This window comes from Gobius niger, assembly GCF_951799975.1.
Source record: "Gobius niger genome assembly, chromosome: 1".
In the NCBI taxonomy this organism is placed as follows: Eukaryota; Metazoa; Chordata; class Actinopteri; order Gobiiformes; family Gobiidae; genus Gobius; species Gobius niger.
Window position 1 is genome coordinate 26126142 of NC_136852.1, and position 22731 is coordinate 26148872.

Consider the following 22731-nt stretch of genomic DNA (forward strand, 5'->3'; position numbering starts at 1 on the left):
TGATGGACTTGGACAAGATTGTATTGAAGGGAGGAAGATGGCAATTTAGTATGGAAAAAAAAATCACAAGAGCAGTATGGAAATGACAACTATTTTTAAATAGGGCCTTATGGCAGCATTGTGGTCCACTGCGTTCAGAGGGACGTTGAAAGTGAACCTTGCAACCTCTCTTGCCTATTTCTGCCACCGATTTTACCAATTTATTTTTTGCCTTAGGATGTATATCAAATTACTGCTTGTTGCTGCACTTATTTGTGTTGTAGCACTTTATACTCCCGTAGTTGCCAGTCAGTTTGGCCAGGTGGATATTAAGCAAATAAAGACGACCACATCCAAAAAGATAGCAATGCATTCTTGTTTTTGAATTGGTAAGTAACGTCTGAAGTGATTGCTCTCTGGGCTCATGTGTAGCAAGAAAAAGCACAGGTGCATCCTTGAAAAATTAGAAAAAGGGAGTGAAGATTTTAACCATTTGGAACAGCACTTGGCGAGATGCCGATGATGTGTCTTGAAGTGGTTCGGTTGCGGAGGATCCTGGCCATTTGGAAGCAACTATTGTCAACAGCTTTAAGACACAACCCTGCTCATAGAGACTATATAACGCTTGCATATACCTTTAAAAATCCAATAGTATTCTATTTTCATATATTTATATATATATACAGTATAATAAGACAGAGGGGATGTAGCAATTCTTTGAATGACTATAGATAAAGTTAAAGAATGAAGTTAATGTGTCGCGGTGAGTTCATGAAAGCAGAAAGTAGAGGCATGTGAAGAATGAGAATCTTTCGCTGAAGAAAAGAAAATAGACCTAACCTTTGTCCTCAAATCCAAATCATGCTGATGAGTCTAGGGAGTCTCACGAGTGTTGCTAATGGAAAGAAGATGAAAAACAAATTGTTCAGATGACTACGTTTTGAAAACTTTCGCCAAGATTAAAGAATTGTATACCCTGTTAGTTGTCGGGGCCATTGCAAAGAAATGATGTGTCACTTATGAAGACTCAGGTTTGCACAATGTAGGATTTATCGAAGTGAAACGTGGTGAGTTAAGAGAGAATCAGCTGACGGGAAGTATCGCTGGCAGCCATTTTCCTGGCTCATTTTATGCTGATGGTGATTTATTCGAGTTAAACCCAATAAAATATAGTGACATTTTTCCCCAGACGGCTGCCACCAGTGCTTTTAGTGTGAGTGGAGTTTGAATTACTAATGCCCCTAATGTACAGATGACGTGAAATAATGGTTTCTTCCACTCTTGCTGTTGTATTCTGCAAAACCTTTACGAAACCTTCTGTAATCTTCCAGTGTTTCTCAACTGGTGGCTCAGGTCTCAAAGGTGTGGGTCACCAGGAAGTAGCATACAGTTGAATTGTTCATGTCTTTTTCTTTATGCTTACAGCTGTGATGACAGAATCGAAAGGTAACATTCCTGTACCTTTTACAGGAAAGCCAGAAAACGGCTCGCAATTTTTTTCTCTCTCTAAATTGTTCCTAAATGCTCAATATTCACACAAATAAGTGTTTCTACAGCTGGGTAATACTACTTTGGGAATGAAAAATGGTGCCAGGTTTTGAATACCAAGTTATGATGACTGGTGGGTACTTGGCAGTTTATCTAAATCTGGAAAATGATTAACGTAGCATTAGAAAGGTACTGAGAAAGTACGCATATAGTTCCCATACCATGTTTTCAGAAGGTCAGAATGAATGACCATTGACAAATTGGGTCACTGAATCATTCCAGTTGAGAGCCACTGTTTTCTAGTTATTTATATGACCCGACTGTACAATGCTGCTACTGTTATTGCCCTGTTTTTAAAAGCCATTTTCTGTGCAAAAAACCCTTGAATGCTCCGTCCTTACAGTGTCTTCTTACACTCCAAGACGGTGCAAGTTGTTAATTACGGATATATAATGTGGTTAATCATCTCCCATTCAGTCGCTTTGTACCCGCAGCTAACTACAAAGAAAAAACGTCCCTTTAAAGTTTTCTAATATAAGCTAATGACTCAGTGTCAGGACTCCTTGTTAACGCTACTAATCAAGTGACTGTGTGTTGCATTTAGATTGTTATTTTTATTTCCATTGTAAAATCATGTTTTCGAGCCTGCAGCAGAAATGTCTTGATCTGTTCCATAGTCTTGTTACAAAAAGGACCACAGATGGGGTCAAGCTTTGACTCATGCTTTTATCAAAGTGCCATTCTCTTTTGAGCAAAGCCATTTGAGCGTTTATTCAGCTCTAGAATTTCATTATTGAGGTCAACAGTTCAACAAAATGGCAGAATTATGTACTTTCAAAGGTGGTAGAAATAAAACTAGACTTAATTGGTTAATGATTTTTATGTGAGGAAGAAAACGTGGTCAACCAAATGATTAAAAAATAGGAAACTCAAACTAACATGTACAAATTGTTTCCGCAACTTACCACTACTGCTTTTAAAAGACTTGTTTGGTGAATGAAAGCCGGGGCAAGTGTTCAAATGACCAGCGGAGCGGTGTGGAGACCAGGCAATTTGATCAAGTTTGTGAATTCAATCTCATTGAAGGTGTCAAAAGCTTTCACTAGTTCAACTCAGAGCCTTGTATTTCTGTATCTATTTCTATGTTTACGTTGCTTTCCTTTTCAGACTGTTCAAGGTTTGTTTGTTCTTTTAAAAATGTAATTAGAAGAATGTTGGTATGCCATGAACCTGACCAATAAATATTACTCACAATAAAGTTGGGTATTTATATATTTTTTATATTTATGTTTTTTTTTTTTTTTTTAAGTGTCACAGATGTCCATCTACTTTTGACCCTCACTTATGTTAGGGGTCTTATCGCTCAGTGTTTTCCATCTATTTGAGCCAACGTACACCAGCAAACATGTCACAAAATGCATATTTATTGAATAAAGTCTAGTCTATGCAGAAACCTGGGCCAGTTTCGTTGAAAACAAGCCTGACAGGAAATGGAGAAAGACCCGACACACAATCAGGTGAATTTGATAATCTTCCACAGCATACCTGATGACTGCGGGGCCATGGACAGGGTAACTCTGCAGTGGGTAATTGGGAGATACTCATAAGTAGCTTGTGGAATTCATCTGGAATTACTATCTGCTTCAATAATCACTAAACATTTCTGAATTCATCCAAAATATGCCAAATATTTAGATGCATTCATAAGGTGAAGTTTGGCTCTTGCTTGAAAACATTCCTCCATGTTCCAGCTGTTTTTTTTTTTTTCTTATCTGGCAGCACTCTGGCATTTCTCCATTGGAGGATATGGGTCTGAGTGAAGGCTACATCTGACCGCATAATCGGGATCATCATGTAGGATAAATTGCTGTATAGGCCATTATTTGCCTTATTTAAGTTATTTTTGTTTTGTTTTTATGTTAATGTGCTAATATTATAAGTAAAACTATTTGAGTGCGTGCCACAGGGCCTACAGTTTGGATGGATCTATTGACAATATGTTACAGTCATATGAAAGGTTATAGCATTTTCCAGAGCAGGACTCCTAAGGTCCTCTGCTGCCATCTGCTGGACAAGGTTTGAATTCCTACTGTACTACTTGTAATTATTACCTCGTCCCCTTAAAACAAATAAATAAATAAATATATAAAATGTGCGCCCCATAGATATGATTTCCACATTTCATGAACAGTTTTTGGGGAGATTGTTTTCAGAGGAGATTTGAAACACAAACGGACACAGCCGTTAGAATGGGTCACGTGACTTTTTTAGTTTTATGCTGTGTACGTCATCACGTTTGCGAGACGTGCCTTCCGTGTATATGGTAAAAACTACTTAACTTTTTAACTTTTTTCTTTTTTCTTTGCTGACAAATAACCGAGCACAATATTAAAAATCTAATGAAAATAAAAATGTGTACAAACTATTGTTTCCAATAAGTTGTTACTTGTTTTGGGCAAACCATTCCTGTGCACCCGATTCAATAAACTATGTTCCTTTCCTCACCAAATCTTCACAATTTCACGGTTTTATGTGAAAGGGCCGAAATCTCCTCTAAATACAGACTCTCTGGTGCGCTGCCCACTGTTCGGAATTCGGATACGCAATTTCCGGTGAATGGGACATTTTTTTGTTTTCCCGTCTCCGCCATTTCAGTTTTTGAAGTTAGTTGTCATCGGCCGCTGGATTGTGGCTGGATTTCTGTCTGCGAAACGCCTTTAATGAGTGCGAGATCCGTTTTCCGTGCATAAAGTCCAGCACTCCCCCGCTTTGCTCAGTGCTCGGTCCTTCCATTTGGGCAGATTGGCTCCCGAAAGGCGAGCTGCGGATGTCGCCTGTTTACTAAACGTGCTCCTGGGCGCTAAAGTTTGTGCACGAGTTGAAGGCTTAGCTCGTGGATAAAAGGGAGGGAGAGCACAGGGAAGGCCCGGTGCAGCTTCGGCGTGTGGAGCGGCGATCATGGCGGGCAATTTTGACGCGGAGGACCGAGGGAGCTGGTACTGGGGTCGGCTGAGCAGGCAGGAGGCGGTATCGCTGCTCCAGGGGCAGCGGCACGGCGTGTTTCTCGTCCGGGACTCAATCACCAGCCCCGGGGACTACGTGCTGTCCGTGTCCGAGAACTCCAAAGTGTCGCATTACATTATTAACAGCATCAGCAACAACCGACAGTCCGGGGCAGGTAAGAAAAGCCTCCGCCCGGGTTAGTTTTGGGGGTTTGGGCCGATGCTGGGCCGGGGGGTGAGCATTCTTGCATGACTTGCACCAAAAGAGATGCGCAATAGAAAGTGCCAGTCCCCCCTTTCTCTGTGTGGAGACTGGAGAGCAGGCCAGGACAGGGGGACGTGGGACTGTCTCTGTCTGGATTAGTAGTATGTGGAGGAAAAGAGTCTTACAAATCGTTATCTTCGCTGTTGAAGTGTTTCTTGCCTGTGTGGCTGTTACAAAGCCCATGAAACTGATGCATTGGCTAGTTTTATCTTGTAACAATGTCTATTGTTGGTTAAAACAGTCTTAGGACATTATCTAACAATCACCTGTATTGTTCTGGTGGTCATAACTGCATTTGTTGGTTCATTCATTCAACAGATACACTGTTGTAAAGACCTTGCTCAATTCATATTTAAAGTTGTTTTTATTTCATTCAGCAAAATGTGTAACTTTTGCTGACTACAAAATTAAGTTTCTATTGATGTGCTCGTACTTTTAATCCACCGCGTTGTTCCTTGCAGGTTAAAATCAAACTTTACTACAATATCTTTCCCTGTAACTGTGTAGGGCAATGAGATCTATAAACCTTTGTGTTTTTACATGTAATGACCAGCTGTAAGGCTCATTTATCGTTTGTGGTAAACTGCAGATATATTAGAAATCGTTTTCATGTCCCAGTGTGCGATGAATGCATTTCCTTCTTCCTCATTTACCAAACATTGACTTATGGGGAAAATAGTGTATCAACTTGATGTGTCATTTTGGGAATTACCAGGGTGGGTCATGAAACGCACCTCTGCAGATAATGTTACTATATCAAATCTCGGTTCTTGGGAGATTTAGTTTTGTGAATGACCTTTTATTTTTTTGTCACGTGGAATGAACAAAAATGAAATCCCGATTACTTTGTGGTTTAAATCTACGTTTAAAATCTTGTGTTATACTTATCGTATTCTAATGTTTATCATCCTGAAATGTGTATTGTTTATTGCATTGTAATTTATAACATCTTATAAATTCCTATATTCTCCCCTCTTTTTCAACAGGTTTGGGCCTTCCACGTTTTCGCATAGGAGACCAGGAGTTCGAGGCGCTCCCCGCTTTACTAGAATTCTATAAAATCCACTACCTGGACACCACTACTTTGATAGAGCCCATTAACAAATCCAAACACACCTCTTTTATCAGCGTTGGTCCCGGAGGGCCCCCTCCCCGCTTGGAAGAAGAGTACGTCCGGGCGCTCTTTGACTTTCCGGGCAACGACGAGGAGGACCTGCCTTTTCGAATGGGCGATATCCTGCGCGTTCTGGAGAAGCCCGAGGAGCAGTGGTGGAACGCCCAGAACTCTGAGGGCCGCGCCGGAATGATCCCCGTCCCGTATGTGGAAAAGTACCGGCCGGCTTCTCCCACCTCCATGAAGGGGCCTGGAGCAGCGGGGGGTCCACAGGCTGGTGGGATGATGGGGAACTCGGATGGATCGGTAGCCCAGTCCGCGGCCCCTCTCCTTGGGGATCCCAGCCAGTACGCCCAGCCTACGCCGCTGCCCAACCTCCAGAACGGACCAGTGTACGCCCGCGCCATTCAGAAGAGGGTGCCCAACGCGTATGACAAGACGGCCCTGGCATTGGAGGTAAATATGAAAAAAACATGAGCCGATTTTTCCTTGAAACATGTTGGTGAAGTATTAAATTATGCAATGGGGTCAGATGCATCTATTATAAAGATCCAGAATCTGAATCAAAAGAGTAAGATACCAGTCAATTAAATGAAAAAAGTTTCAATAGATATGAGCAGTTACGCTAGCTTTTCACTTTTGCCGGCTGTCAGGAAATTCTGGTCATTTATGAGAGACATTGTGTATTCTGTCATATTTGTCAATAATAATGCGCCTACGTTTACCCTTTGGTAGTGTGTAAGGACTGACAGACTATCTACGGGAAAATGAGGTGTAGATATTGTGTACAGAGGCATCATTTCAGCATCGAATTGTGATTTATCCATAGATTCCCACGCTATACAATGTGACATACCGTTGCAGTTTGATTTGTTAGCAACCTAAGTAAGAAGTCATATTTCATATTATGGCTTGTCCATAAATGAGACTTTGCACTTGTGTCATAAAATAGACTGTCAAGCTTAGTGTCGTCATTGTCAGTGAAGAAAGATACTTTTGTACGATGTTCAGATTATGGGCACCTGTTCTTGACATCTTTGTAGCGAACCAGAAAACGCTGAATATCTCCTCATTCATCTACATCATTAATAAAGACCTTTTCAGATTGTCCCTCATGAAACTGTGAATGAAACTAGATCAGTCATTCCTTCCCCGCTCTTGTTATTCCCTTGCTTGTAAGAAAACGGTGTCCTTCAAGAAACTGAATTTTCTCCAAGATTTAGGGCCTTCTAACGGTAAGAGCCTCCATGGTCGCTGGGCTTTTAAACTGTCCGGAAAGGAGAGCGGGCTCCCACAGTGCAGGTCGTCGGGGGGGAAGGAAATAGTTTGTGTGTTGGAACTGGCCCGTTTCCGTTGGTCCCTGTGAAGCCGGGACTCTCGCTGTGTCTAAGAGCGAGACAGTGGACGGATCTGAAAGCGCTCCTCTGCCCCCCAAACTGACACTGCGTTACTGATATTGTATTGCTGTAACATGGAGGTCTGTCTCGTTTGTTTGACGGAGGAGCTTAGGGCTGACAGCGAAGGCCATTGTCTGAGTTTGCTCCTGCCACTCCTACCCATGGAGCGATTGCATAATAGCAACAGAGATAAGGGCAAGTAGTGTAAGGAAGAACTAAAGCAAAAGTCGACATGTGGCAAGAAGCCGTTTCTTTGGGTAACATATAATTATTCATTCATACATGTGCCAATGCTGGAATTTCCAAATGACCTGCAGCACACCTTAGGAAAAACGATGATTCAAATCGAAACAGCCTCGTAAGTCAATCAATGACATTTCTGCTGATTATTAGTATGATCTCGTGTTAAGTTTTGAGTCATCATGTCACAACTGAAGATGTTATACTAGGAAATGTAGTGATAAGTATACAGCACTAACTTGGAAGTCTGAATGTATTTGTTATCTCTCACTCGGAAAGCTACGCAAAGATCTGGCAGCCAGTCAAGAGTGACTTTTCTTTTTGTTTCTTCTGCCACTCCTCACTGTGGCACTGAGACGCTGCGACGCTGCCACTGCTCTGTTAATAATTACCCTCTGGTTTCTTATCTCGGCCGTTGTGTCCGATGGTAAGAATCTCTTTATCTGCAGACGTTAGGAGAGTCATCTTCATTTCATTTCATTTCATGCATTTTATTTCATGTCAAAGTGACATCTTACAATCACAACAAAACCGCCAAGCCAATACAGTGTGAATGAATTGGAGCAGATCAAGTCTTATAATAATAATAATAATAGAGTAGGGTAATAGCATGGCTTCATTAGTATCAGGGCTCTTAGTTCTGGCGAAGTTTTTATGAGATGGAACAAGTAGCTGTGAACTTCATGTACTTTGCATTAGGTTTGGAACATATATCTTTCAGAATGATCATTTTCCCATGAACTAGTGCTCCGTGATTCATTTGGGAAAAATGTAATTGCAATTTTACTTGTGTGTTGCAATTTGATGATGGAAAACTTCATGCATCAGTATGTGCAATTATGTGAGTAATAATGTTCGATGATATTAAAAGTATATGAAATTGAACTTATTACTGACCCCTGTGAACTGGGGTGTGGCACCTGGGGCCAGTCAGATTCCAGGGATGCCACAGGCCCTAAACACAGCCCTGCATCTAAATGAATGAAGAATCACTTGCATTTCTTTGCAGATATCTAAATTATGATTTTTGCATGTTTTATTCACATTCAATCTTCAAGGAAACAGAAAATATAATTGTCAGTTTTACATTTTTGCACTTGTTTAGTAGATTTGCGGCTCTGGTTTGCTTGCAGTTGATCATTCAGTCCTTCCATGATCTAGAAGACGTTCAAAGTTTCTTTCTCTCGTAGTTTTGCTTTCTATATATGATGTCTTTTCAATTTAGTGTTTTGTGACCACTCACCTTCCTTTTCTTGTTAACTTTGTGCGCTGCACAGAGCAGGACTAAAACCATCAGGCACATTTATGTAGCCTCAACATAAGCTCCCTGTCTGCTCCGTGCTCATAGAAAGTCAAACTGTCACCTTTCCGTGGCAGCCTGAAGGCGACGGCATCACCTCATGTCCTCTGACCTGTACGTGTCTAACTGCCCGTTACATAACGCTCAGGGAGAGCCTGCCTACATTTCACTGCAGACGGGTTTTAGCAGCAGGGGGTGTCTGTCCCGTTTGATCCTCCGGGCAACATTAATGTGGGGATTTCACGCTTGCAGATATTAATGGAGTTTATGGTAAAAGTCTAGCAATTTATGCTGCCTGCAGTGCCTTCATGTGCTGTGGAGACTATTATCCTCTCCAGTTTCCAGTTGCGAATTAGAATGATAACTGCCTGTTTATGATGCCGTTATTTACTTTATTTATACCAGTTGTAAAGGCTGTGCTGGTGATCTCATCGGTTTGAAGATTGTGGAAAAGATTGTTGTGTGATTTGCCGTCTTTGGAAGAGTTCGTGCTGCGACAAGTCTCCTTCGCTAAATGACTGAAAATACATGTTTGAACTATAAAGCTGTGGCTGTCTCTAGTTTTGCTGTAGTTGTTTTAACAGGCCGTGGACATGTAACAAGGTGTGCATGTCAGTTTGGCATTTGCACTGGTCGACTCTACATCTGCGAAAGACGTCTTGCGTAATCGCCACCTCACGACAAGCCACTTCTCAGAACACCACAGCTTATCTCCAGCTCCAAATCAGTCAAATCTCACACGGTATATGCTCTATGCGGCCTCATTTGGACTCTCATAGCAAGTATTGAAAAGACCGAGACCAATGAGAGATTGAAGGCCCTTTATAACTTCCTTTCACGTAATTACATATGGCACTAAAGCTTCTCTTTTCGCTACAATGATTTATATATAACTAACAATGAGACGAGCTTGTTTATTTGTTTTTGCAGCAAGTCTTTTTAAATATATCGTCCCTCCTTTTACACAAATGACTTCCCTGGTGAATAGGAAGCTTGAATTCCTCCAGCCCTGAATCCACACATAATGACAGGACAGTCGCAGCTTAAGCCCTGGAGCTGCTTCCACAAGGACCGACTGGGTGGGACTGTCGACACCTAAACATACGCTGAAAAAAAAAAAAAGGTTCTTAAGCAGTCATCTGTACTTGGCAGTGTAAGTGTGAAGAAGCTTTGTCTGCAGCGCTAACGATGTTGCACATTTTCGACATCGCAGACATTCTGCTACCTTCATTTCAAACTTTGCATTGCATCTTTGTGTCACAGTGTTGGCTCATGCTGCACTGTGGCACACCTGAACTTTGGATCTGTTTGCTCGGGTTCACGCCGGCCACTCCTTCCACTCCACGTCGGCCGCGCTAATCTTTCATTCACTCCACAATTCGAGCGGGAGGAGGATTATCTGTACTTTTACATTACGATAAGCACTTAAAGATCAAGGAGCATTTGGTTATTGTCAATTTCTTTGCGCACAGGGCGAATGGGATCCGGATGGGAGGGGGAATGGGTGATGCCGTTACATGTTGTTGATGAAATTGCAGCATTGTGTCCAGTATTTCTCAAACTGACATCTATTTAATTCGAGTAGGGCTGCACAATAAATCGCCAAAGTGTTGTTAAGTGATATTGCAAGAAGCAGCAAAACAAGACATTGCAAAATCAAAGTGAGGTCAAAACAAATCCTGCTTCGTACCTTTTTAAAAATGTGCAAATGTTCAGTGGGAGTTATGATTTTCTCGATTTGTCCCGCACTAACCGCCTCTCGCTCTCCGTTTTCCCCCTCCAGGTTGGCGACATGGTGAAGGTGACCAAAATCAACGTGAACGGCCAGTGGGAGGGCGAGTGCAAAGGCAAGCGCGGCCACTTCCCCTTCACACACGTCAAACTGCTGGACCAGCACAACCCGGACGACGAGCTGAGCTGAGAGCGGACCGCCATCCTCAAACGGGACACTAGTATTAGACCTGCTCCCTACACCCTCCTCTACCACGCTGTCCCAAGCCCATTTCTAACAGTACATCCATCACTGAGAAACTGCAAAAGGCGCCTTAATGGAGTCTTGGAGCACACTTCGTAATAACTACCCTAGTAATAACAGCTCTATCCAACAGTGAACTAATGGAGAACTAAATCTTGTTGCTGGATTTGTGTTTCCTGGATATTATGTCGTCTTTGCTCCGTGTTACGAAAAGCCCTCTATGGAGACGAAAAGCCACTTCTCCTCGTAACCAGTCCCATTCCTGTCCTTGTCATGTTACGCACTATGCTGCTTTCATGTCCAACAAAACGTGCAAGATGCATGCCGCTCCAGCTGCAGGTTGTGTTCACCTGACGTCATCACGCTCTAAAGAGTTTAATTTTGAGGTCAGGTCAGAAATCATATCACTTACCTGTAACTGTGTTGCAGATGATGAAAACCAGGTTAATGGTTAATAGCTTTTTGATTGGCACATTTTTTGATGCCTGTGCTGTTGGCAAAAATGGACAGTGGTGAAATATTTCTTTCACTATGTTGAAAAGAGTTGGCAGCATTCAGTCACACAAGAGGAAGTTAATAAGGCTCAATTTGTGGATATTTTTTTGTATCTGGAAATTTCTTTCAATACTAGTTAATCACACCTGCCCTCTATCTGAAATTATGACATCAAATAGAGATAGATCTTGGTGCTAAATGCCAAAAAAAAAAGCTCAAACAAATGATTTCAGGGTTCTGAGGATAATACTTGGAACTGTTAAATCTAACTGATGAGAGAGATCTTGTTTCTCAGTATTAAAATTAGAGATTACAATTTTGGAGGGAAATGCTTGATGAAGCCCTCGTTCTACAAGTTAGCAGTGAATGCAGCATTGGTCATGTTTATTGGACATGAATCTAGCACTGTGCTACTTTCTACATCTTCAAATGACGGAGTACATCCAAACGATGAAGCACCAAATAATATATATTCCCAAGTCTCTGGTATACGAACGAGAAGATGAAGGAGCTTTCTCCACTGGTAAAATTACCCCTTGTTCCTAAACTTTAAAATGGAGGAAGCAACTATGAACTGGCATCAAGTATGAACTGTTAGTCATTACTGTGGACAAGTCTCAACAGCTGAGCGAAAACAACACTACGCAGATGGACTACACCTGCCTTACCTGCCTCACCCAGCCATCCCCATCACTTCTGATCACCAAATAGTCTTTTGTAAGAAAAAAATGAACATATTGTTATGAAATGTATTGATCATTACGTGCTAAAAAGATTTTGTTATTCTTGTAGCCCTTTTTGTTTTATTTCACAATGGGGTGCAGAAACCGTGTACAGTTTTTACTGCTGCATGTGTGCGCAAGGAAAGAAAGTGGTCCCTCTAAAAAAAAGAAAACTACTACTAATCAGGGGCTGCATATTTGGATGGCATTACTTTCAGAATACTGTTTATTGTGGCCCTGATTCTGCGCCTGATGGACTCGAATGAAGTTGCACAGAGTGAATGTAGGCTGTCCACCGCTTTAGATAGTGCCGTCTTTCATCACTAGTGCTTAACATTTGTGAAATAATAACTCTTGGTGGCTTCGTGGTCCAAGTGTCTTTAAAGACTGTGCAAGCCACAATTTAACCTTTTAAATCTTTTTTTTTATCATGTCGTATACACCTTCTTTTCCCCTCTTTACTTAAGTCTGCCTGGTTTTTATTTAAGGTCTTGTCCATTTCATGTTTATTTTTGCTCCTGAATAGTTCTGTTGCAGACCCTAAAATGGCAAACAAAATTATATTGTGTTCCCCTTTTGATTACTTTTATTTGTTTACACTTGACAATCATCAACCCTGTGCAAAATTTACTGTAGTTCAGATTTTTCAAGTTGAACAAATTTGGCTAAATTTGGCCTGAATTTGCCATAATGCATGAAATACTGTATTGTCACCACTAGGTGGCACCATAGATGCATTCAAGAAGTGATTCTGCTGAAGACATTCTGTCTTAAAGCCTGATTTAATCATAATGCACTTAATGCGTTTTAAACAATAAGTGTTCACAATTTTAGGTTTACAGTAATGCTTTTACAAAACCATGGGCTAAAAATTGACTTGCCTGGTCTTTTAGAAATATAATCTTGAAAACATAAGATGAAAACATTTGGGTTTACTGCTGCTGTTGTATGTATACAGCTTTGTCACATTTCAAGTGCTCATAAACTTTTCTGACAGCATTGCCAATGGAAACACCGGGAAGTATTTTGTTGCCCTGCATGATGTCATCCTTCACTCAGAAAAAGGTGTGGCAAAATGCAAGAGGAAATTGTGTTCATATTCAAAATGTGCCATTTTATTATAACACTATATTCTTTCAAGACATTTGAATTACTTTTTTTTATTTCCTGTAGCATGTAAGGTGTCAAAATACTAGTAAATAAAGTCGATCCAAGAAAAAAATAAGTTGAAAACCAAGTGTGTGCATTTATTATGGTATTTACAAAAGAACAAAAACTGTTGGTGCTATAACTAAACCGCAATCTTGATGTTTTGGGATTTTATTACTGGTTGCAAGAAGGGGTTGAATACATAATAGTCGTAATGAAATGTTCCAATATAAGGGATATATTTTTTTAGCTACATTCAAACATACAAGGAGTCTGTACCTTTGTGAATCTTGAGCGATGAATGAAATTGATCACAGACTTCTGTGTTTGAGAGCAATGGAATTGATCTGCAGCTGTGGTTGTATGTGGTATATTTCTATTTTAAACTACTTTATCATTACAGGGTAAATTCACCAATAGATCTAAATGCATCCTTTATTCATTGTACCATTATTGTTTTAGCCCTATACCATCAGACGGGTACATAAAAAAGAAGCCTTACTAAAGAAGGTCTGAAAACTTCCCTTAAGCATAGATAAGCAGATATTAGAACAACTGAACTGCATACCAAAAATGTATTAAAAATTCTTTAGTGGGGCACTGTTGGCTACTATTATGATAAAGATTTATTTTTCTTTATAATAATTCTGTTAAAATTCTATGTTGAATGGAGATAAGGAGGCATTAATAAATGTATCCAAGGTTCAGTGGTCTAATGGCAATTTATTGTTATTCAGTTAAAATATGTATTTGTCTATTGACAATACATTTTGTAATTTGAGCACCATGGGATTTATGGATTTATATGGTTCATTGGGGAAAGAACCCGGATCACCGCCATCTTTCCTGAGCTCTGCCGGTGGGGCGGAACCACACACTCAGCGATCCACGGACCTTTCACTTACCCTGCCTCATACATATTTTCACTGTAGATAGTTCTCTACTCTTTCCATCTCAAAACAGCAATGGCGGAGCGGGAAGACTACATTTTCCAGGCAAAACTGGCCGAGCAGGCAGAGCGATATGACGGTAAGACATTTATTGAGGTTTGGCTCGGTGTGGGACATGTTCACCGCTGGGATTTTTTTTTTCCTCTGTTAGCTCATGAATGCTAACTACGGTCACTGGTCTGAAATAGAGTTGTATTATACATCTGTGCTAACGGTGCTATTAGCTATGGCTAATCGAGGTTTTTTTTAGCCTGCTCCTGAGCTTGTTTCTTTCTGACATAGCTGAGGATTAATGTCCGGGCAATGCATTTAGTAGTCTCAACTGAAACATACTGCCAAAAGGTACAAGTAATGCAAGAAAGCGGCTGACAGTGACCAGCGTTAGCGAAAGTGCTAAAACAAAATGGCGGACAAGTGGAGCGTGATCTTTCATAGAATCCTGCCTCCCCTGTGCTCTTTAGCACTAATTTTAGGTTATTAGGCTAAATTGTGCCAAGGAATTGTGTGAATGGGTATTATTCTTATTATTGTTCATCATACTGCCTTTTACCTAACTGATATGGCGTTTTCAACATTTTAATGTAAATTGTTGGTAGGGTAACGTACATTAGTTAGCTCCTGATTTGTGCTAGCATAGCCATACTGAATTTAACAGGCCATAAGGGCAAAACATTACCATTTTTAATTGACGTTCGCATTTTTCACTTCATACCATTGCATTAAGCATAATAATAAATCAATGAGGAATTCACCTTTCACCCACGACTGAGCTGGGACTTCACTGTCTGCCAGTGCTTCCTTTGGTTACTCCCTCATCTTAGTTTTTCTGTGTAAAGGATCCAGGAACTATTTCATTGGATCTGGCAAAGATTTGACATGGTGAAATGTTGTTCTAGATCTGTATCCCCAAATCCATCACACCAATCCAAAAGTGCTCCTGTAGCCACTGCTGCCTGGGACTTAACCAGGGGTCCCTCACATGATTTAACCAAGTCAGAGTTAAATCAGGACTGACGTCTAAATGGGCTTTAAACCAAGACTAGACCAGGTGTTATTAGAACTAACCAATGAGTAATGAGTAGACTAAAACCAATCCTAACCTCTCTTGTACTAAACCTGTTCTAACACTTAACACAGAACTACAATTTGAGTGCACAACTGGGACCCTGGCTGTCTCTGGCCCGAGGGCAGCTGTTCAGTGCTCCAATGGGGTGTTCCTGGCTCTGGATCGATTGGCCTCTTGCTGCTGCGGTGGTTGACTCTGGTCGCTGTCATACCATTGCAGGTCGTGAAGAGGCTGTTTTTAGCCGCCTGCCTGCCGTCGCCACTGTTCAAACGTTGCCCAGTAACGTAATGTGAATGTGCTATGACTCATTCACGGGATTTGGCTCGAGTTTATTTAGTTACAGAGTGATTTACGTCTCACTGGTGGTGGTAACCTTGCAGGAATGTGGTCCAATTCGCTACGTTTGGGTCCTCAACTTGGTTTGTTGGCTAGTGACGTGTTATTTAAGATTGAGAGTGAACTTATTAACCTGTTATAACTTCTAGAAATGCCTGATACAACTTTTATTTCAACTCCCTTGTCTTTTAAATCCTGCTAATGTGTACTAATGTGTGACAACATGAACCTACATCTAAAGCTATGTCGTTATTTTTCAACTAAATAGTCCCTGACTGAACAATATCGTACAACATGTCATGCAGTGGTTTACTGTCAAGAAGAAGTGGTTTATTTGTGGAAAAATTGAGCATACTGTGATTATTTTTCCTTTAGTAAATCAGAACAGATATAATTGGCAAGTTTTCCAAATTAATTCTTTAGGTGCAAGATTTTCTTTCTTTTTTTTCAAAATACAATTAGTGACATTTGTATGATGATGTTTTTAAAACGGTACGACCGGACCCATCCTGAGCATTACTTTGACCTAGGGATGTCACGATTCAAAATGTTTGAGTCACAATTATTGGGAGAAAAAAAAATGAGATTTTAGGATTATTCACAATTAGCGAAATTAAGAAAATGTCGAACATTTCTCAAAACCTGTTTATAGTCCTGTCTAAATGTGCACACATACATTTTCATATTTATTTAAGGGGTGTTTTGATCGAAAACCTATTGAACATTCAGCCTGTTATTTTTTAGCTTTATGTGTTATCATTATATAAAAAAAATAAATTATAAATAGGTAGTAGAATATTATTATTATTGTTTTTATTATTAGCTGTACCTAAGGGAAGCAAATTTATGTGCATGTTTTCGAAAGGTCCAAGGTTAATTATTACGATTAACCTACCGTGAGCGATTATAACCGTGGTCATTTTAAAATCGGTTAATCTTGAAAACTCTACTTTGACCCTAAAAGTGGGTTTTGTTGTGTGGGCAGAGCTCCGGAGAAACCCCTGATGGATTTTGGAAGGAAACCTGTAGTTCTCACAGGTTCTAATTTGGCAACTTTGGCACCGAATTGGTTAAAATAAATCATGCGTTTTTGCCTACTATGCAGCTTTATTGCATTGACCCGTGGTTTTCTAACGTTTCACTCTAAGTAGTACCACCTCATGAAGTATTTGACCTTCCAAGTACCACCAGACCTAGACAGCCAGGCATAGACTCTCTCTCTCTAGGAAATCAAGCTTCCCACTTTGCCAGGAAATAAATTGAAAGAGAGCACACTTATCAACATGTTATTTCAAATGCCCTCAGTATATCTAGTTTTATGCTTCCAATGCAAAATGTAAAATGTATGGTTTACTGATCCTCAGTTTTAATATATTTGTTTGTGTGTCCCATGAGCAGAGATGGTGGAGTCGATGAAGAATGTGGCAGGAATGAAAGTAGAGCTGACAGTAGAGGAGCGGAATCTTCTATCAGTGGCCTACAAGAACGTGATCGGAGCGCGGAGAGCCTCGTGGAGGATAATCAGCAGCATCGAACAGAGGGAGGAGGGCAAGGCCGCAGAGCTCCGAATGAAGATGATCAAGGACTACAGGCAACAGGTACGTTTATTTGAATCACATTTCACTCCTCCTTTTAAATGCTTTTTTTTTTTTTTGCCCGGTGTTGGATTGTTTTGATTGTAGAACTTAGCTCCTGTGACCAAGTAATTTCCCTTGTGGGTACGTTAAGATTGAGTCACCAGTGTTAAAAATGACACTGAGCCCCCCAACGACTTCTTGTGACGTGTTTGTTTCGATTGTTGAAATAATCCTCACTTACCGGACTAGCCTTGTCTGAGTCATTGCTGGCAGGTTGTCCACTCTTCTGCTCTTTTATGAAGCTAAATGAAGGCCGGATTGTTGGCAGAGGGAGGAGAGCGTGGAGAGACTTGGACAGGAGTCAAAGCCGTAACAGGATTCAGAAATTAAAGATCCTGCGCTTGCATGTTAATTTACATATATTCCCCTCACGACACTGACAACATATTTTGACCAAGCAGATGTGATGGTGGAATTAATGTTGACAGGTTTAGCAAGGGAATATTTGCTGATTATTATAATTTTTGTTCCTAATTTCAGGTAGAGAAGGAGCTAAAAGAGATTTGTCATGATATTCTGGATGCACTGGATCAACATTTAATTCCAGCGGCTGAGGCGGGGGAGTCCCAGGTCTTCTACAACAAAATGTGAGCTTTACTTGGTTACTAATGCACTATATACTACACACTCTTCTATTTGTTTAGTCTTCTCTGCGTTTTTAATGGAAAAGTGGATTCTTCTACAGCCATTGTACTAAATTTCAAACATGCATAATGCAAAAAAAGAATGGTCTGTTTGTTTTTGAGTTTTTTGGACCAGTGGAGCTGAGAATAGCACTAAATTAAGCCTCACCTGTATTTGTCACTCTTGTATCACAGGAAAGGCGATTACTTCAGGTACTTGGCGGAGTTCGCCACCGGTAACGAGAGGAAGGACGCGGCAGAGAACAGCCTGGTGGCGTACAAAGCGGCCACAGATTTGGCCATGAACGCGCTGCCCCCGACACACCCCATCCGCCTCGGCCTCGCGCTCAACTTCTCCGTCTTCTACTACGAGATCCTCAACTCGCCCGACCGCGCCTGCAGGTGAGGGAGGCGTGAAATCCACCGTTTTAATGGTGTACTTGGCCTGTTGTCCAAAAAGCGTGGCTAAAAACAACCACAGCTCGCCTTTGGATGCGAGTGCTTTGATATGGCTGGTTGTGCACCAAGGACATCTGACATCGGAGAATCAATTGGGCATGTGTGATGGCGGCACAGTGGGTCGACTCGACTCCCAACAGAGCCATTTTGGAAAAGATTCCTTTGCAGTTGCTTTTTCTGGCCCAAAATAATCCTGTGTGATGCTGAGTTTGTGACCCTCACTCCTTCCTGTTGCAGGTTGGCCAAAGCTGCTTTCGACGACGCCATCGCAGAACTGGACACTCTGAGTGAAGAAAGCTACAAGGACTCCACACTCATCATGCAGTTGTTACGCGACAACCTGACACTATGGACTTCAGACATGCAGGGAGAGGGTGAGGTTCCTTTCTTGAGTTATTGTATCCACCAGGTTGTCATTGAGTTTCAATACAGGTGAACTAACACAGTCTAACATTTTGTACTGGTGTTTCTCCCCAAAAAGTGATTAAAACCTTTGCAAAACAAGTAGGACATGGCTACTAATCAGTCACTTGCTTTCTCCGCTTTCTACCAAAAGGACTGAAAAAGCTGCTGAAAAATCACAATTGGCAAAAAAAACACACGCACATAAAACAAGCTGGACAATAAATTAAGTTAATAAAAGTAGAGCTAAATGTGACCCCAAATTGCCGTCGCTGTTAAATTCAAATATTAGATCCGATTATTGCCAGTTCTAGTTCATCTCAACAGAAACTGGTGTAAAATAAGTGGAGCTTTTCTAAATTGTGATTTCACAGTGATCTTTCAGCCCTTTCGTTCTCCCCCTCCACTTCATTGTGGCAGGTGTTTTAACTGTGACCGCTCATCTCTCTCATTTCTCTCATTCTCTGCTCCAGAATCCTAAAGGAATCACAGCTGACTGTTTATTTCCCATGTTAACTGTACTTTGTAAGTGCTGCTCCAGGCCGTGTGCTGTGTGTGTGAGTGTGTGTGAGTGTGTGTGAGTGTGCGCACCACCTCTTGCACGTTTTCTCCTTCTCCACTTATCCCTCTCGCTCTCTCGCTCTCTCCGACACATTCTATCTATGTCTATCCGCCTCCTCTTTCTCGTCTTGTCTCTCTCACACGTACACGCGCTTCATGCAAGGGCAGGGCGATTAATTGAAGTTAAATTGAATCATGGTCTTAGTAAAGATGGATTCAGGTGATTTTTAAATCGATTTGTCAATTGGTCAATCCCGGAACAGAAACCACACACTTGTTTACAACGAGAGCTTGGCCCTGACATCCCCTGTGGACCAGGCCGGGAACTGCTCCGCTGCTACTTTTACCTTATTTACCGCTCTCTTTTTTTTTTATACTAGTCGTGTTTGGTCTATTATCACAAACATATGGCTAAGTTATGCGCCGTTGAGCACGCATTTTAAAATGTGGGATTGTTTTGAAGCAGCAGCAGTGCTTCTCCGTGAGGCGATAGGCTGTGCTAAATGACTTCTGATATCACTTTGTTTACGATGCTAACCGAAACTATATCGTCCTATCCTTATGAATGCATTAATTGCGTAATGAATGGGCAAAATGTGTTAAAGTTCAACAATTGCATTATCAGTTCTGCAACATGTATGACCATGTCCTAAGCAGCAAACTTTGACCTCGTCATTTGCTATTACGCCGTATGAAAAACAATCCAGATGGGATAAAATGATAGTCATAGAGGTCAATCTTTTCACCCTGCATGTTGTGTCTAATGTTTGATGGGAAAAAATGTTCAATTATTTACAATTCTTTGGCGTAAAAGGCTTTTTTCTTTTTATTAAAAACAAGAAAATCAGAAATCATGCACAATCAATATGTGGGAAAAAAAAACTAAAATTCAATATTGTCCATCCCCTACTCCCTTTCTCCCCCACCTGTTTTTTGCGTACACATTCTGTCTCTTTCAGTCTCTGTTTTACTTTACCTTCACCTGGCTCCTGATTAACTTTGAAATGCCGCCCTCACTGTTGGACTGTGTCACTGTGTTGCTATGGACATTTATGGCTCTGTCTACACACAATGAGCGGCACCCAACCAACAACACGCCCCGGCGTTAACCTGGCCCTTAATGCTTCTAGTGTAGAAGAAAGGGACGCAAGCAATAGCTCCTGTTACCAACATGTAGAGTCGAGGGCAGACTGCTAAAGGGGCCCTTGAGGTGGAGGCAAAACCGTTTTCTGTTCGATTGTCAAAATGCAGATGTGTTTAACTGGTTTATGGTTAAAGTCTCTGTAATTACTGGGGATATCCACATGAAACAAAAACTGCCATAGAGTTCAATATCTTCCGTCAGCATGATTTTAAAGGTGGTGGATTTATTCATTTACAGGTGCAGTTTTCACTTCTAGAGTTTAGTTTAGTTGCCTCACTTCTTGCGGCCGTTATGTGTCTGAAATCATCACTGAAACAACATTCACATCTCGGCATGATGTTTCTTAGGAAAACTATATGCATTTTGTGATTGTGTACGTTGCTTCAGCTAATTGCATATTACTACGGAGTATATAAATAATTTGATCTGTCCGATACACAGTACCTCAAGTTGAAGGTATGGCTTGTAATCCCTGCATTGCTCGCACAGTACTGTATATCTTAGTATATCTGTAGAAATGTAGAAATGTATGCTCTGTAACACAAGCTGCTGTTCAGATTCTTGCCATTGGCCTCTGTCAACAACGCAGACAATAGCAACAGCCCTGAGCTCCGAAAAGCCTCGTTCTACAGGGGTCAGAAGTTAACAGCACAAAACAAACAGGCCCACGGCTAGTGCGAGCTTTGCATTTTGTCAGCAACAGATTAGCTGAGCCCTCAAGACACACCGGAGCTGTGGGTTAGACAAACCCTTTCTGCATGTTTTGTTCTGCACACGTTTGACTCACTGAATGTTTCCACTCTCCTTTTTGGAACTGATTGAATCATAGGTGAGCATCCAGTCACTTATCCGTGGTGTAAAAGGTTCATAGAAAGAAAATGACTTGTTTTTTACCTTGATTTTCTTGAAGAGTTAGTTTGGGTTTTGAATCTGTTTCTTTTTGTTGATGTTCTTCTCCCTTTTGGCATATTGCAATTCAGATGACCCAAACTAACCCTTGAGGAGCACACAAATGTTGCACTTTTCACGATGACGGAAGGGGCTGCACAAAACGTGTTAATGTTTAACGTTCCACTATTATAAATACCCATCCCATCTTACGTGTTATATTGTGCAGCCCTTTAAGAAAGTCTCACCAATTTCTGACCAGTTTCTCATCAAACTGTAGTGACTTTGAAGCACGAATGACTAACTTTTGTCCTGTTTTATTTTTTTTTAGCTGAAGAACAAAACAAAGAGCCACTGCAAGACGTGGAGGATGAAGCCCAGTGATTGTCGCCCGTTCACCCGCTCACACTCCTGTCCCCCTCTGCTGCTCCAGCCCCACCGGGCCACGGAGGAAACCATCACCTCTCCTCTTTCTCTCTTTATCTCTCTGTATTCTCTCTCTTCTTCTTTTTTATTTTTATATCTTAGCCCTTACATGGTTCAGTAAAATACCACTTAATTGAGACAAGAAATACAATCTTGGCAAGGCAAAGATAATTGGAATGAGAGACCATTTTTGCGTGTTGTCCTTGGTACAAGCGGTTCTCAAAAACCTTATCTTTGTTTTCATAATTGTATTTTTTTGTTAGGGTTTTTTTTTTCTTTTTTTTTTTTTTTTCGATATTGTTATCTGTTGCTGGATGTATTGAGAATTTATTTCTTAATGTAATTACAGAAATTAACTTTTATTACTGATAATGTTTGACAGATAGTTATCAGAGCCATGTTGTCTCTGTTTTTAGTGCAAATATCATTTTACCATTTTACGGGCCGTTTGACACAAAGAAGTGCCCTTCTTGTTTTTAACATAGTTTTTTCTGATTTTTGTTTTTGTTTTTTTGGCAAAATTCGGGATATCCACGTGGGGCAAAGGCGTGCTTTACTCTTACACTATAGTGAATCTGTTGTTTTGTAGTTGTCTTTGGACTGTACCTGTGCTGAAATACTGTAATGATGATTTTTTTTTTTTAGGAGGTGGACTTTTAACTTTGAGAAGAAGGAAGGAAAAAAAAAAAAAGTTGGGAGAAATGTCTCAATCTAGCCCCGATTTGTCAGTGTTGGCTTGAGCTTGAAGTTTTGGTCTTTTTTGTCGGGGTTGTCTGTAGCACTGCTTTGTCATTACCTCTGTTCCATTATGGGTCACTCAGTAGCAACATGTTCAAACTGCAGCGTGTGGTTGGTGTGAAATTTCAGTCTGAGCAACTATGGTAGCCCTGTAGGAACACACTGTTCAAAAACCCAGAGGGAAGGAAATTTCAATCTGTCAACAAATTAATTAGGCTGATTTTGGCATCAAGTTTGCATCTTTTTGATCCATCTTTACCAGTCAGGGTAAAAGGAGCAGTTGTATGTTTTATTGTTTTACTTAATTATTTACATTTTTGCAAACTATACCAGCTGGTTTTTCTTTACTTTCACTCTCAATGCAATTTTTTCTAT

The 22731-nt window shown here is 40.8% G+C and overlaps 2 protein-coding genes across 2 annotated transcripts; both read left to right on the top strand.

The window, feature by feature from the left end:
• Nucleotides 1-4091: 4091 nt before the first annotated feature.
• crk (v-crk avian sarcoma virus CT10 oncogene homolog) lies at nucleotides 4092-11391 on the top strand. The gene is made up of 3 exons (XM_079554939.1): nucleotides 4092-4645; nucleotides 5721-6304; nucleotides 10569-11391. Exons 1-3 carry the CDS (start codon nucleotides 4426-4428, stop codon nucleotides 10704-10706), a joined length of 942 nt encoding a protein of 313 aa, XP_079411065.1. The 5' UTR covers nucleotides 4092-4425; the 3' UTR covers nucleotides 10707-11391.
• Nucleotides 11392-13975: 2584 nt separating this feature from the next.
• Nucleotides 13976-21905, top strand: ywhae1 (tyrosine 3-monooxygenase/tryptophan 5-monooxygenase activation protein, epsilon polypeptide 1). The gene is made up of 6 exons (XM_079555277.1): nucleotides 13976-14155; nucleotides 16877-17076; nucleotides 17596-17702; nucleotides 17934-18140; nucleotides 18435-18571; nucleotides 21524-21905. Exons 1-6 carry the CDS (start codon nucleotides 14092-14094, stop codon nucleotides 21574-21576), a joined length of 768 nt encoding a protein of 255 aa, XP_079411403.1. The 5' UTR covers nucleotides 13976-14091; the 3' UTR covers nucleotides 21577-21905.
• Nucleotides 21906-22731: the final 826 nt, after the last annotated feature.